Source organism: Chenopodium album, chromosome 10 (genome assembly GCF_948465745.1).
Source record: "Chenopodium album chromosome 10, dcCheAlbu1.1, whole genome shotgun sequence".
NCBI lineage: Eukaryota > Viridiplantae > Streptophyta > Magnoliopsida > Caryophyllales > Amaranthaceae > Chenopodium > Chenopodium album.
Window position 1 is genome coordinate 51,376,937 of NC_137843.1, and position 13,944 is coordinate 51,390,880.

At 36.3% G+C, this 13,944-nt stretch overlaps 2 protein-coding genes across 2 annotated transcripts; both read left to right on the plus strand.

Moving 5' to 3' along the window:
• Window positions 1-3,616: 3,616 nt before the first annotated feature.
• LOC145565350 (uncharacterized) lies at window positions 3,617-4,123 on the plus strand. Its single transcript, XM_081625387.1, has one exon. It carries the CDS (start codon window positions 3,617-3,619, stop codon window positions 4,121-4,123), a length of 507 nt encoding a protein of 168 aa, XP_081481513.1.
• A 28-nt stretch (window positions 4,124-4,151) lies between these two features.
• Window positions 4,152-4,706, plus strand: LOC145565351 (uncharacterized). The gene has a single exon (XM_081625388.1). It carries the CDS (start codon window positions 4,152-4,154, stop codon window positions 4,704-4,706), a length of 555 nt encoding a protein of 184 aa, XP_081481514.1.
• Window positions 4,707-13,944: the final 9,238 nt, after the last annotated feature.

The following is a 13,944-nucleotide window of genomic DNA, read 5'->3' on the forward strand; positions in this document are numbered from 1 at the left end:
ACTGGATTTCATCACAACAAGAAAAGCAAACACTACTAGTCTACAAGAATTTAAGCAATTATGGTGGGTTTAAGTTTTTTGGGTTTTTGGCCAAATTCAACCGTGAAAATTCCAGATCTGGAGTTTTCGTGGCTTAATTTGACCATGTAAACCCATTTTTCTTACAATTAAGAAGATTTGTTTTTTATATCTTCCTTTTTTTTTCATTTTTTTACATTTTTGTTTTAATTTTGTTTTTTTAAATGTTTTCGCATGTTTTTGGTGGTTAGTTAATTGTAGCGGCGGTTGGTGGTGGTAGCGGCGGGTTTAGTTAGGGGTTGTTGGTGTAGGTGTGCGTGGGGTTGAGGTGGTGGCAAAGTTGGTATGGGGAGGGTTTTGATAAAGTGGTGTGGTGCTGGGGTGGTTTAGTGTGGGTAATCTGTGTAGTTTGGAGGGTATGGGTCTAGTCGTCTAGGTCCTGGGAAGTGATTTAGGGTTTAGGTAGGTGGTGAAGAGGGTGGCAGAGGGGATTTTTTTTTTTTTTGAATTTCTGTTGTCATTTCCAATGGCTAGGCCATCGAAAATCTATGATAGTTTAGCATACCATTGGAAATTTCCGATGACAAAGCTGTCGGAAATTTCCGATGGTTTAAGCCATCGGTTTTTTCCGATGGTCTTTAAAAGCCATCGGAAATGTGATTTCTGATGGTTTTTACGTCGGAAAAGTGCAAATTTCCGACAACACTTTTCCGACGGAAAACCATCATAAACCACTTTTTCGACGGTTTTTTGAGTATTTCCGATGGATTTAGCCCATTTTCTTGTAGTGATGATACTAGGAATTAAAATAATCTACGCATAATTTCTATATCAAAAGAATTATTAAGTAATTGAATTACTCACTTTGAAGCCTCATACCTCTTTCTATTAAAAGAATACACACGGTAGTAAACTTCAATGAAAAATTAAATCAAACAAATAAATCAAATAATAATTTAAATATAGAGTTGGGACCAAACCCTATCAACCTTTCACGTCGAGGTTGAAGGCAACTTCGAGCTTGACTAGGTGTTTCGGCAAAGGCTTAGAAAAATTAAGAGGGAGAGAAAAAGAATAAGAGCATGATTATCAAAGAGGATATATGTCCTCTTTGTATGGTACTTTTGCTGATTTGGAGTAATCCTCTTTGATGTTAGGTAGTGTAGAGGATCCTCAAGGGGAAGAGGATTCTCATTCATCCTCATCTGGTGGAGGATTATTCACCTCGTCCTTTGTGCCAAGAGGATGAAGAAAATCAGCCAAAACCCACCGTTTGAGCAATTTTATTTCACAAACGGCAACGTTTTGCTGAAAAGAAAAAAAAAAGAAAAATGAAAAGTTACTGACATACGACAGCAACATCAAAATAGCAAAAGCAAGTGTAACGGCTAGAATTTTAATTTGGCCTCCTATTGCTTGACAAGTGTCTACCTTTTATTTGTTTTTTTTGTTACATAATTTTACTAGCTCAAAAAATTTATAACGGTAATTAATCAAAAACGGTGACTCATTTTAAAAAACTGAATTCACCAACGGCTTTATTTTTTTTTCTCTATAAAATGAACCTAATTTTGGCCATTTTTTATGCACTTTAATTTTTTTACCTTTTTTCACTCCTTCCTCTTTTTCCTCTCTTTTTATAATTTTCTTTTGTAATGGATGAAAATAATCATAATTATGGAAGAAATATTAATTTTCAAATCCTCAATACAATTCAAACACTCCCCCTTTTGATCCAAATATATTCAATAATCCACAATTTCAAGCTTCTTTGCAATGGTTTGGTAGCCACCAAAGACCTATAAACCCGAATTATGCATCTCAAATTCCTCACCAATTTCATGGGGGTTCATCTTCACAAAATGTCCCATTATTTCCCATGTCCCTACATTTTACCCAACCCATGGATCAATCTCCAGGAGTAAATGTTAGTAGCACTGCTTCTCTAACAGAAGATGTGCGGGAAGCGCAACATCTAGAAGATCTCGATGATGATGTTGTTGACATTACTGAAGACCCCAATGATAAAAAAGCTAGTGCATGGAGTATAGCTGAGGATAAGGCGCTTGTTTCAGGCTACATCAATGCCGGTGGGAACGTTACCATAAATACAAAACGAACTAAAGCCGGTTTATGGGATGCAATTGGAAAGCTCGGGTAGAGAACCTTGAAGAGATAAAAGAACGGACCATTAAGTCCATGCAACAACGTTGGGATTTTATCAACAAATGGGTTTCAAAATGGGTTATGGCGCACAGTTATACCCTACGACACCCGAAAAGTGAAACTCAGGTGGAGACACTGTCCCCTGTGCCCATGAATATTTTGCAAAACTCAATCATGGAAATCACTTTACTTTGATGCATTGTTTTGAAACAATGCAAAATTTTCCTAAATGGGACCCACATATGGTCCAACAACTTCCTTTGGAGAGCAAGGGAAGTGGGAAACGATCCGAACTAGAATCACCAAGTGTGGGTGCTGGAAGAAAGCGGCCTCTGGGTATAAAAAAATCAAAGAGTTTAGCTGTAGAAGGTAGTAATTCTTCTACATCGATACACCTTGAAGCTTTCAACACAACTCTTGACAAAACTTGTGATAAGCGGCTTGATCAAGGAGAACGAATGATCAACTTGATAAGTAAAAGGAGCGAAGATAGGAAAAAGCTAAAGGAGGAGGAGATGAAATTCAGCATGTTACGTTCATTGATGGAAAAACCCGTCCTCGACGAATTTGAAGCCGAAATGTACAAGAAGCTTAGAGAGGAGTTTAGTAACGGGTTTTTTTAAAGATATTAGTTAAGTACTAGTTATTTTTATGTATTAATTATTTCATCTTTTAGTTTCTGTATCAAGAGTTTATGTTTCAGCTAACAACATTATGTTTAAGAGTTGTTGTAATACTTAGGATGTAATCGTATGTAGTAGTAATTTTAATCGTTTGTATTTTTATTTGATATTAGATGTTGTAATATTATGTGTTAGAGTAATAATATTATGTTTCTATTAAAAAAAAGCATGTAATTTTCTACGAAGTAAAGCTTATATAAGTTAGTTACATGAAAAAAAATTTATGCTAAATACTCTTATCTATAACAAAATCTTATCTTATCTACCAAAAATCTTATCCTTCTACTAAAAATCTTATCCTCTATTAAAAAATCTCATTTTATCTGCCAAAAAATCTTACCTTATCTACCACAAAATCTGACCTTATCTACCAAAGATCTTATCCCTCTGCTAAAAATCTTATCGTCTGCTAAAAATCTCATTTTATCTGCTAAAAATCTTATCCACTGTTAAAAAATCTTATCTTCAGCTAGAAAGTCATATCTTTTGGTAAAAAATCTTATCTTACCAGATTGCAAATTATTTTTTTGTAACTTTTATCTCAATTGCCTATAAATTGACCTATTTCTCTTACAACACTTCTACTATCACAACTACAACTACATATTAATAATTTTAAAATGAGTAGTAATTCAAATTCTTCCACTTCTAGTGATGAAATCTATGACTACATGTTGCTTGATTTTATTGAGGAAAATTGGCAATAACAAATCATAGAAGATGCATTGAGATATGTGGTTAACACCACCATGCAACAACAACAAGAAGATGTTCCACGTCAGAGAAAATGGAGGGAAGTTATACCACGTAATCGTGAAGCAGCACATGATCAGTTGGTTGCTGACTATTTCAGCGACCAACCAATGTATGGTGATGATAAGTTTCGGCGTAGGTTTCGCATGCGGAAACCTCTATTTATGAAGATAGTGAATCAACTAAGTGAAAGTGGTCGATTTTTCCAGCAACAACCAGATGCTAGTATGCATTTGGGTGCTTCTGCAATACAAAAGTGCATAGCGGCTATAAGGATGTTAGCATATGGGTGCGCAGCTGATCAAGTTGACGATTACCTTAAGCTTGGGGCAACTACAGCTAGGCATTGTATCACGCACTTCGTTGACGGAGTGATTCGTGAATTCTCAGCAGAGTACTTGAGGAAACCAACCCCTGAAGATATGAATCGTCTTCTAAGAGAAGGAGAGGAAAGAGGTTTTCCCGGTATGTTGGGAAGTATTGACTACATGCATTGGGAGTGAAAAAAGTGTCCAGCGGGGAAAAACGACTATGGTTATCTTAGAAACTGTTGCATCTTGGGATTTGTGGATATGGCATGCCTTTTTTGGAACACTTGGATCGTGCAACGATATAAATGTCCTTCAACATTCACCTGTCTTTGACGACATTTTAAATGGTCGTGCTCCACAACTTCAGTTCACTGTGAATGGAAATACGTACAATCAGGGTTATTATCTCACAGATGGGATCTACCCAAAATGGGCAACATTTATAGATGCGATACCTGCACCGCAAACCCCTAAACAACGATTATTTACTACCAAACAAGAGAGTATTAGAAAAGATGTAGAACGTGCATTTAGAGTGTTGCAAGCTCGATTTGCCATTATAAGACAACCTCCTTTGGCATGGAGTGTCGAAATGTTGTGGAAAATTGTTATGGTGTGTATTATTATGCACAATATGATCGTGGAAGATGAGCGCGGTAGTTATCTTAACTATTGGGATCCTAATGAGTTTGCTACTGAACAACCCGAGTATTTAGCGGGAACTTCAAAAAAGAGCAACGACTTTCACCGTAACCCCGCGCTACCAAAATCCTGATCTAACCACATTAATGGCAACACCAAAAAATCTCCACGATAAACAAACTCATATGTCACTTAAACAAGATTTGGTAGAACATTTGTGGACAAGATTTGGACATACTAGTAATCGGTAAGGAAAAAGGAGGATAATTAGTTATTTGTCTTTAATTTCATGTATTTGTTGTACTTTAGTGTATCAATTAGTGTTTTTATTCCTAATTCCATGTGTTATTGTATCAAAATGTTGGTAAAGTATGGTAATTATTATTATGTATGCTAATTATCGAATATTAATTATTATTATTATTATTATTATTAGACCTTATCATTACAGAAATCAATAACAAATAATCTTTCACAAAGATTAAATTTGATGGTGGGGTCATATTTATAATATAAAATATATCAAGAGGATACCCTTTGATGTGAAAAAAATAAATGGATGAGGATGAAAGAGAGGAAAGAGATAGTGGGGAATGAGGTGGATGAAAGAGAGTATGATGTGTCAAAATAGGGTAAGGAGAGAGAATGAATGAGAGGATAAAGTCATCCTCCTTGATATTCATGCTCTAAGCTTCAGCTTAGAGAGAAAAAGAGATGATGATTATTGGTGAATAAAAATGGAGGAAATCATCCCTTAATTAATTATAGAGAAAAAAAAACGACCGAAAAGATCATAAAAGAGTCACATTCCGACTCGGAGTAAAACAGGTTTCATCGCGTTGCGATATTTGCATCGTTGTGCGATAATTCCATTGTTGCGCAATGCTTTTCAAAAAATCAGATCTGTATGGAATGCGACTTCCAATCAAATTGGGTTAGTAAAATATCCGTACTTATCTTGATTAAATCAGAATTAATATATTAAAAATACATATTTATCCGATATAAAATTCTTAGTCTTAGTCTTTTCAAAAATAGGATAATTAGAACCTTCCAGAAAGATTCTAAAAGTTAAAAATCAATCCTAATGGATTTAGAACTCAAAACAACCTTCTAGATAATTCTAGAAGCTATAATTAAGATTAATGGACCTTTCACATGATCATTAGGTCCGCATATAAGGCTCGATTTGGGCCCAATTTAGTATTTTGGCCATAACTTCAATTGTTCGTTATAACTCGGATTTGAGCTTATAATATATCGTTGGAAAGCTTTTTTCAAGCCCCCTCCAACCACACAATTATTGGACCCAGATTATGGACCAAAATAAACTAGATTGAATGTTTTTCATAAATAGGAAAAGAAATGAATGATTTTGGTTTAAAACATTTAAGAAAGGGAAATTTACGAGACTCTTCAACATTTCACCTTACTCAATAATCAATGACGTGAAAGTTACTCATCACTAGGTTTGGTTTCTGGGGAGACACAATCAGGTGTCTACAGTCGCAAAAACCTTAATTTTTAGTTGTGAATCCTCTTGAAACAATAGAGTCCATCCTCACGTTCACTGGCTCCAATTAGGCTCGCTAAATGTTGGTACTATATTGTACACAAGCAATTAGTGAATTGTAAAATTAAATTAGAATTATCAATCAATTGCGACACCGAATTAAATTGCAATGTAAAGATGGGACATATAACACATGCTCAAGGATCAAATTTTCGGAGAGAAACTCACGACCCTCTTTGGTGGCAACCACCTGCTGCCCATTCGACAACCCAATAGGGAAAGGTAAAATAGTACGAATATTTGTCACACATATCAGTCTTGGTAACGTGATGTGAGGCGTCGGTGTCTATGATCCAAGAAATGGTCGAGGGCTCACCTGTCATTTGATTAAGATCCTGATTATTTAACATATTCAATAGAGCTTGTTGTTGCTTAGGGTTAAGAGAGTCCAAGAAGGAACCACTTCTAGCACCCCCATCAGCATGAGCAACAACAAGAGTGGTGATATTGTGCGAACAATAAGTAGGAGCTGGCACAGGTTGTGAGGCACTGCTTTTAGCACCTTCTTAGCACGACGACCACGCAACTCCTCATACTAAGGTGGGACACCATGCGGAGTAAAACAAGTGCTGTCATGGCCACACTTCTTGCAATGAGTAAAATTGAGCTTCGATTTGTCAGGTCTATTAAATCGAGGACGATTGCGATCAGGTTGCAATGCAAAGATAACGTGGGTTTGAATCTCCTCTTTCTCTGCCTTCTTATGAGCAATACCCTTGGGGAGTTCTTCTAAAACAAAGGCAAGGTATGCCTCATCCAAAGAAGGAATTAGGACCCTTGATAAGATACTAGTACGAACAATAGCATTTAAATCATCATCAATTCCAATTAAAAATTGGTGAAATATTTCTTCATCACGATCAGCCGCAAGTTTACCAAATAAATCACACGAACAATTTCCACACTCGCACGCATGGATGGGTATTAATTGAGCCATATTAGCATACAAATTTGTTAATTTTGAGTAATAATCCTCAATAGATATACTTTTAGTTTGCTTGCAATCAACAATCTCACTTCGGAGCTGCTGCAAACGCGGACCATTAGCAATACAATATTTTAAAATACCTGTTTGTAACACCCTAGAAATTCCTTTCTTTTAAAATACCTGTTTAAAACTTTAATTAGGAATATCTAAGACATTACCGCCACCGTGATAACGGCTAAGGCAACTATCAAAGACACACAGTGGAAGACTAATTTCAAACCCTTTAAAAACAAGTCAACTTAAAAGTTAATCAGCGAAAGTAAAGTCAAACCAAAGTCAAACGAAGTAAAATAAAATCAACCTACAACTTGGAACCATTTTAGGCCCTTATTAAAACCAAACCAAATTCAAAACCTCTTTGTTAGTCACGCATAATAACATTATCATAAATAATTAAAGCGATAAACACATCATAAACTTATGAAAATTAGCATGATACGCTCTTCACTCAAGCCCATTCATGAATATGCTTCAACACCTGAAAAGCTTATCTCTACCTATTTCCACTACTCTCCATTATAAATGGGTCATCATAGGGCCAAGATAAAGACAAGGCCAACAAACACACAAAACACACAATCAGCAAAGCTGAGTACATAAGCGTAATTAACACACTAACATACAATTTCCTTTCAACACCCAACTTACCTTGTTGCACCTGTTTTTCAAGCATACAACACTCAATAAAATTCTTATTAGACACTAAATAATTTATTTAGCATTGATTACACATCGAACGGGTTTCCCCCTAACCTTCCCCAATAAATTGAGGTTACTGACACGGGAGCTAACCGTGCCAGCATAAAAAACTACACATAGGTGGCGGAATTCCTGCGCATAATAATAATAAAAAGGAATATACAGCGTCCTGTACTCCATTAGAAGTTATGGTTAAATATAAAATCCCATAACTCCCCCCATATGTTCATACTCAAGGTATATACGTTCCAAGAGTTTTGGTGCGTAATCTCTTTCCCTTTACGTTATTTACAGATTATTAAACTTGATGATGACTCTCAAACCATAATCATTCAATCAACAATAATTATTCAAACAATTAAAATATATCAATTTAATTCTTGAATAATTAGTGACAACATAATATTTAATGTTGAACCCTTTTTAATTCTACCTCGGTACCAATGACACCTTAAACGCATAAAGCGCCACAAATCCTATCCCTCGGTGTTAAAAACACCTTAAGTGCACTAAGGCACCAACATACAACTTATTCCTCGTGTACATAGACAATTATATAGCTCATTTCCTCATGCTTATAGCATCAATAAAAATTATATGAACCATAAATAAATTCCTTTTCAATATTCTAAACCAAATTAAACATTTAGTTTAATTAAACATGCTCTCTAACATGCCACAAATAAATATGTGGTTCATAAATAATATTCCAAACTATTATTTTCCATCCAATAATCCATCACAAATAAATCATGCCTCATAATCCAATCACCAATAACATTCAAATCATAATTTCCAATCCAAACCTAGCATGATACTACTTGTAATCAATCAAACACATTTAGCATGCTATTACATCAACATAATTATGCTAAGTACGTGAACGTACCTTGAATACGATCTTAATATCGCCACAATTAATAGAAATCACTCACTTCAAAGTCTCCTACAATTTGAAATCATAAAAGAATATTAAAACCCACTCTACACAAATTTCCAACAATATATACTATTATAAAACCCCTCATAATTTATTTAAAATAAACTGAAATTATATTTAAAACATCATAATTCAATCTCAATTAATGGGTAATTAAAATTCCTTAAAGAAACTTGATTTCTAATGCTTTACCAAAATTTCCAGCACTTTATTTTAATTAAATCTTGCTGTAATTTAGTCTTAAAACACTTTAATCAAAGGTTTACACCATTATATATCATAATCCTTCAATAATTTATAAATCAAGAACCTAGGGTTTCAAAAATTGAGGCTTTTTAATTAAAAACATATTATGAAAATTAATTAACATAATACTTTTAATCAAACATCAAAATCAAATCACAAAACCCATAATTAATATTTAGATCTAGGATTAAATTGATTTTTTAAAAACAAAAATTAATAATTTTTTTTATTCGGAAAAGAGGGAGGAAGAAGGTGGCGGCAGCCACCACGCCGGCTGCCAGCGCCAGTGGTCGCCTGCTGCCGGCGGCTGACGCTGCTGGCGGAGGCAGCCACCTGCTGCCGATGGCTGGCAGTGGTGGTGGGGGTGGCCGAAAAAAAAGAAGAGGAAGGGGAAAAAGGAGGAAGAAAAAAAAGAAAGAAAATAAGGAAAAGGAGAGAGAAGTTTACCTTGGGTTTTCTCCACTCTGGGCAAAGTTTGATTTGCCTCATATGTGGGATATTTATACCCCTTCTCTAAGACCCTTCTCCCTAAACTTTCCCTTTTTAATTTTCCTAATCCCATCCCTAATAAAACTTTACTAAAATAAACTTTCCTAAATTAAACCCCAACTTAATTAAAATAATTAATTAAATAAACTTTCCTTTTATAAAATATTTCCAACTTATTAAAATAAATAAATAAAATACTTTAAATAAAACATTTAAATTCAATTAAATACTTCTCAAAATACTTATTTTAAATAAAATACGTATAAAAATACGAGGTATTACAGTCTACCCTCCTTAAAAGAAGTTTCGTACCGAAACTTGGGGAATGAAATCCGAAATTTTTCCTTAATTAATATAATATTGCTGTACTTTTTGTCATACCTTTACCCTTTTTGCGTCTCATTGAGAACACAAGAACTCAAAATATTCGATAAAATTGTGCAAAAAACACAAAAATAACTGAAAATATAGGGAAAAGTGCGAAATTCTACCGCATTCTACCCCCCTAAAAGAAAACGAGTTACGTCCCTGTAACTCAACATACCTGAAACAACTCAAGGTATTTCTTTTTCATTTCATCTTCTGCCTCCCAAGTGGCTTCCTCATACTCTTGATTAGACCATAACACCTTCACAATCTTAACATTCTTATTGCGTGTACTACGCACTTTACTGTCAAGAATTTTGACAGGTCTTTCTTCATAGGTCAAACTTTGGTCTAGCTCTATGGTTTCAGGTTGCAGCACATGAGACTTATCAGGTATATACCTTCTTAATTGAGACACGTGAAATACATCGTGTACTTTGCTTAGCTCCATAGGTAAGGCTAACCTATAAGCTACTTTGCCTATTCTTTGCAGTATCTCACATGGACCAATGTACTTTGGGCTCAGTTTCCCTTTCTTTCCAAATCGCATTACTCCTTTCATTGGTGATACCTTTAATAACACCTTATTACCAACATCAAACTCCTCTTCTCTACGCTTTAAATCTGCGTAGCTCTTTTGGCGATCTTGAGCTGCTTGAATCTTGGCTTGAATTTCCTTTACTTGCTTCACTGTATCCTCCATCATTTGAGGCTTTAGAATCATTGTTTCGCTTATATCGTTCCAACAAATTGGACTACGACACTTTCTCCCATATAATGCCTCAAATGGAGTCATTCCTATGCTCGCATGATAACTATTATTGTAAGAAAATTCAATCAAATCCAAGCTATCCTCCCATCCTCCTTGGAAGTCTATAAAGCAAGCTCGCAACATGTCCTCCAAGGTTTGAATGGTTCTCTCAGTTTGCCCATCTGTGGCAGGGTGAAACGTTGTACTCATCTTAAGTGTCGTACCAAAGTTTTCCTATATGCTTCTCCAAAATTTTGAGAGAAACCGGGAATCTCTATCAGACACAATATCCTTTGGAATTCCATTTGACCTCACAACATTCTTGATGTAAGCCTTTGCAAGTTGCTCCATCTTTCAAGTCTCCTTCATTGGTATAAACACCGCAGATTTTGTCAGTCTGTCCACCACTACCCAAATGGTATCATTTCCACTCTTTGATTTTGGAAGGCAAGTCACAAAATCCATCGAAATGCAATCCCACTTCCATCCAGGAATTTCCAATGGTTGCATCGTTCCCTGTGGCCTCTTGTGCTCTATTTTCACTTTTTGGCAAGTCAGACACTTTGCTACGAATTCCGCAACTTCATTCTTCATTCTAGGCCACCAATACACCCTTTTCAAGTCCTTATACAGCTTATCCCCTCCTGGGTGTACTAAATAGGGCATATTGTGCCCCTCTTCCATTAGCTTTCTTTTCACTTCCTCACACTTTTGAGGTACGCACCATCGACCCTTATACCTCAAACTTCCATCTTCATGAATTTTGAAATCTGTAGCTTTGCCTTGCTTTATTTTCTCTCGAATCCTATCCAATTTCACATCTCCTGCTTGGTTTTCCCTTATCTCATCGAATATGGTTGGTTGGATAGTCAGACTCGCAAGAATGTCAGCTGGTACTCCCCATTCTACTACTTCTAAGTTCATTTTCCTCATTTCCCTACATAACTCATCAGCCACTATCAAGGTATTTAATCCGTGACTGGTCTTACGACTTAGAGCATCTGCAACTACATTTGCTTTCCCTTCGTGGTATTGTATGTCCAGGTCATAACCCGTCGTATATTCCAACCATCTCCTCTGTCGAGAGTTCAAATCCTTTTGAGTGAAAATGTATTTTAAGCTCTTATGGTCTGTATAAATTCTACATTTCACTCCATACAAGTAATGACGCTAGATCTTTAGTGCAAAGATAATCGCAGCAAGTTCTAAATCATGGGTTGGGTAATTCACTTCATGAGTCTTTAACCACCTTGATGCATATGCAATTACCTTCCCATTTTGCATAAGCACACACCCCAGACCATTCTTTGACGCATCGCTATACACATCATAGATACCACTGTCGTCTGGCAGTGTAAGCACTGGTGCTGTAACCAGCTTCTGTTTCAAGAGTTGGAACGCTTCTTCACACTTATCATCCCACTCAAACTTCTTGTCTTTCTTCATTAGAGTAGTCATAGGTTTAGCAATCTTCGAGAAATCTTTCACAAAATGCCTATAATATCCTGCTAGACCTAAGAAACTCCGAACGTCAGACACTGTTTTGGGCGTAGGCCAACCCTTTACAGCTTCGATCTTTGCTGGGTCTACTTCTACGCCATCCTTAGACACGAAATGACCTAAGAATGCTACCTTTTCCAACCAAAATTCACACTTAGAGAACTTTGCATAAAGATTGTTTTCTCTCAGTGTTTGCAGAATTGCTCTCAGGTGTTCCACATGCTCCTCCTTGTTCTTAGAATAAACCAATATGTCATCTATGAATACCACAACAAACTTATCCATAAATTGATGAAACACCCTGTTCATCAAATCCATAAAGATTGCCGGAGCATTGGTCAATCCAAATGGCATCACCGTAAACTCATAGTGTCCGTATCTCGTCCTAAAAGCAGTTTTAGGGATGTCTTCATCTGCAATCCTCAATTGGTGATATCCAGACCTCAAGTCAATCTTAGAAAACACGGTTGCGCCTTTCAATTGATCAAATAAATCATCAATCCTTGAAAGTGGATACTTGTTCTTTATTATCACCTTATTTAGTTCCCTGTAATCGATACATAACCTCATGCTTCCGTCTTTCTTTTTAACAAACAAAACTGGTGCTCCCCAAGGGGATGCACTCGGCCTGATGTACCCTTTGTCCAACAAATCCTGCAATTGCTCCTTTAACTCACTCATTTCTGCCGGTGCCATCCGATATGGTGCCTTGGATATTGGTGTTGTTCCTGGGACTAAGTCTACAGTGAAATCGATTGCCCTCTTAGGTGGCATCCCAGGGATCTCGTCCGGAAATACATCCAGAAATTGATTTACTACTTCTATATTTTCTGGCTTAACTGCCTCCTCATAATCCATGTCCCTCACACTACAAAAGTATATTGGATGCCCTTTTCTCATGTACTTTGCCAGCTTCAATACAGAAATCAATCTAGGGCATTTGACTTTGCCATGCATCCAATAAGTCACTGCCTCGTTCCCACTTGTGGTCATTTTTACTTTCTGCGATCGACAACCTACTTCTGCATTGTACTTGCTCAACCAATTTATTCCTAGGATGACATCAAAATCCTTTAACCCAAAATCAATCAGATCCGAGTGAAACACTTTCCCTTCGATCTCTAAAGTACATTCCTAAAGGTTTTGGTACAGTTCACTACCTCACCCGTTGGAATGGTTATTGGTAAATCTACTTCTTCTACTGTTTTCAAACGGTCTTTAAGTTTCGAAGCGATTCTTTTCGAAATGAAAGAAAAAGTTGCACCAGAATCAAATAAAACTTTAACAGGAATAGAGTGGATAGAAAAAGTACCAGTGATGACATCTTTTGTGGAATCTGCCTCATGCCTACTCAACACATTCAATTTTCCTACAGCTCTACTTTTCTGCTGATTGTTCCCATTGCTGCTGTTATTATTATTCCTTGCTCCGTTCTGCTATGCTCCCTTATTCCCATTGAAGCTGTTGTTGTTTCCCTGAAAGTTCCTTTAGGTCCCTCCTGAATTATTTCTTGGTTTATTCCCATTAGAACCTTTAGAGAAACACTCATACTCTCGATGCCCAAGCTTGTTACAAGCACGACAAGCAACCAAGTTGCCCTCACAATCTTTTCCAGGATGGTTATTCTTGCATCTCCTGCAAAAATAACGCCTCTCATTTCTGTTATTCCCTTGGTTATTATTCCTAACCCCTCCATTGAAGTTACGTCCTCCTTGACGATTGTTACCTTGGAAATTGTTGTTGTTGTGGAAGTTGTTGTTGTTATGGTGGTACTTCTGCTTTTTGAAGCTATTCTGGTTACCCTGTTGATTCCCAGAGT

Coding starts and splice junctions, on each gene's coding strand:
- LOC145565351 (XM_081625388.1), top strand. CDS start 4,152: ATGGTTATCTTAGAAACTGTTGCATCTTGGGATTTGTGGATATGGCAT.
- LOC145565350 (XM_081625387.1), top strand. CDS start 3,617: ATGCAACAACAACAAGAAGATGTTCCACGTCAGAGAAAATGGAGGGAA.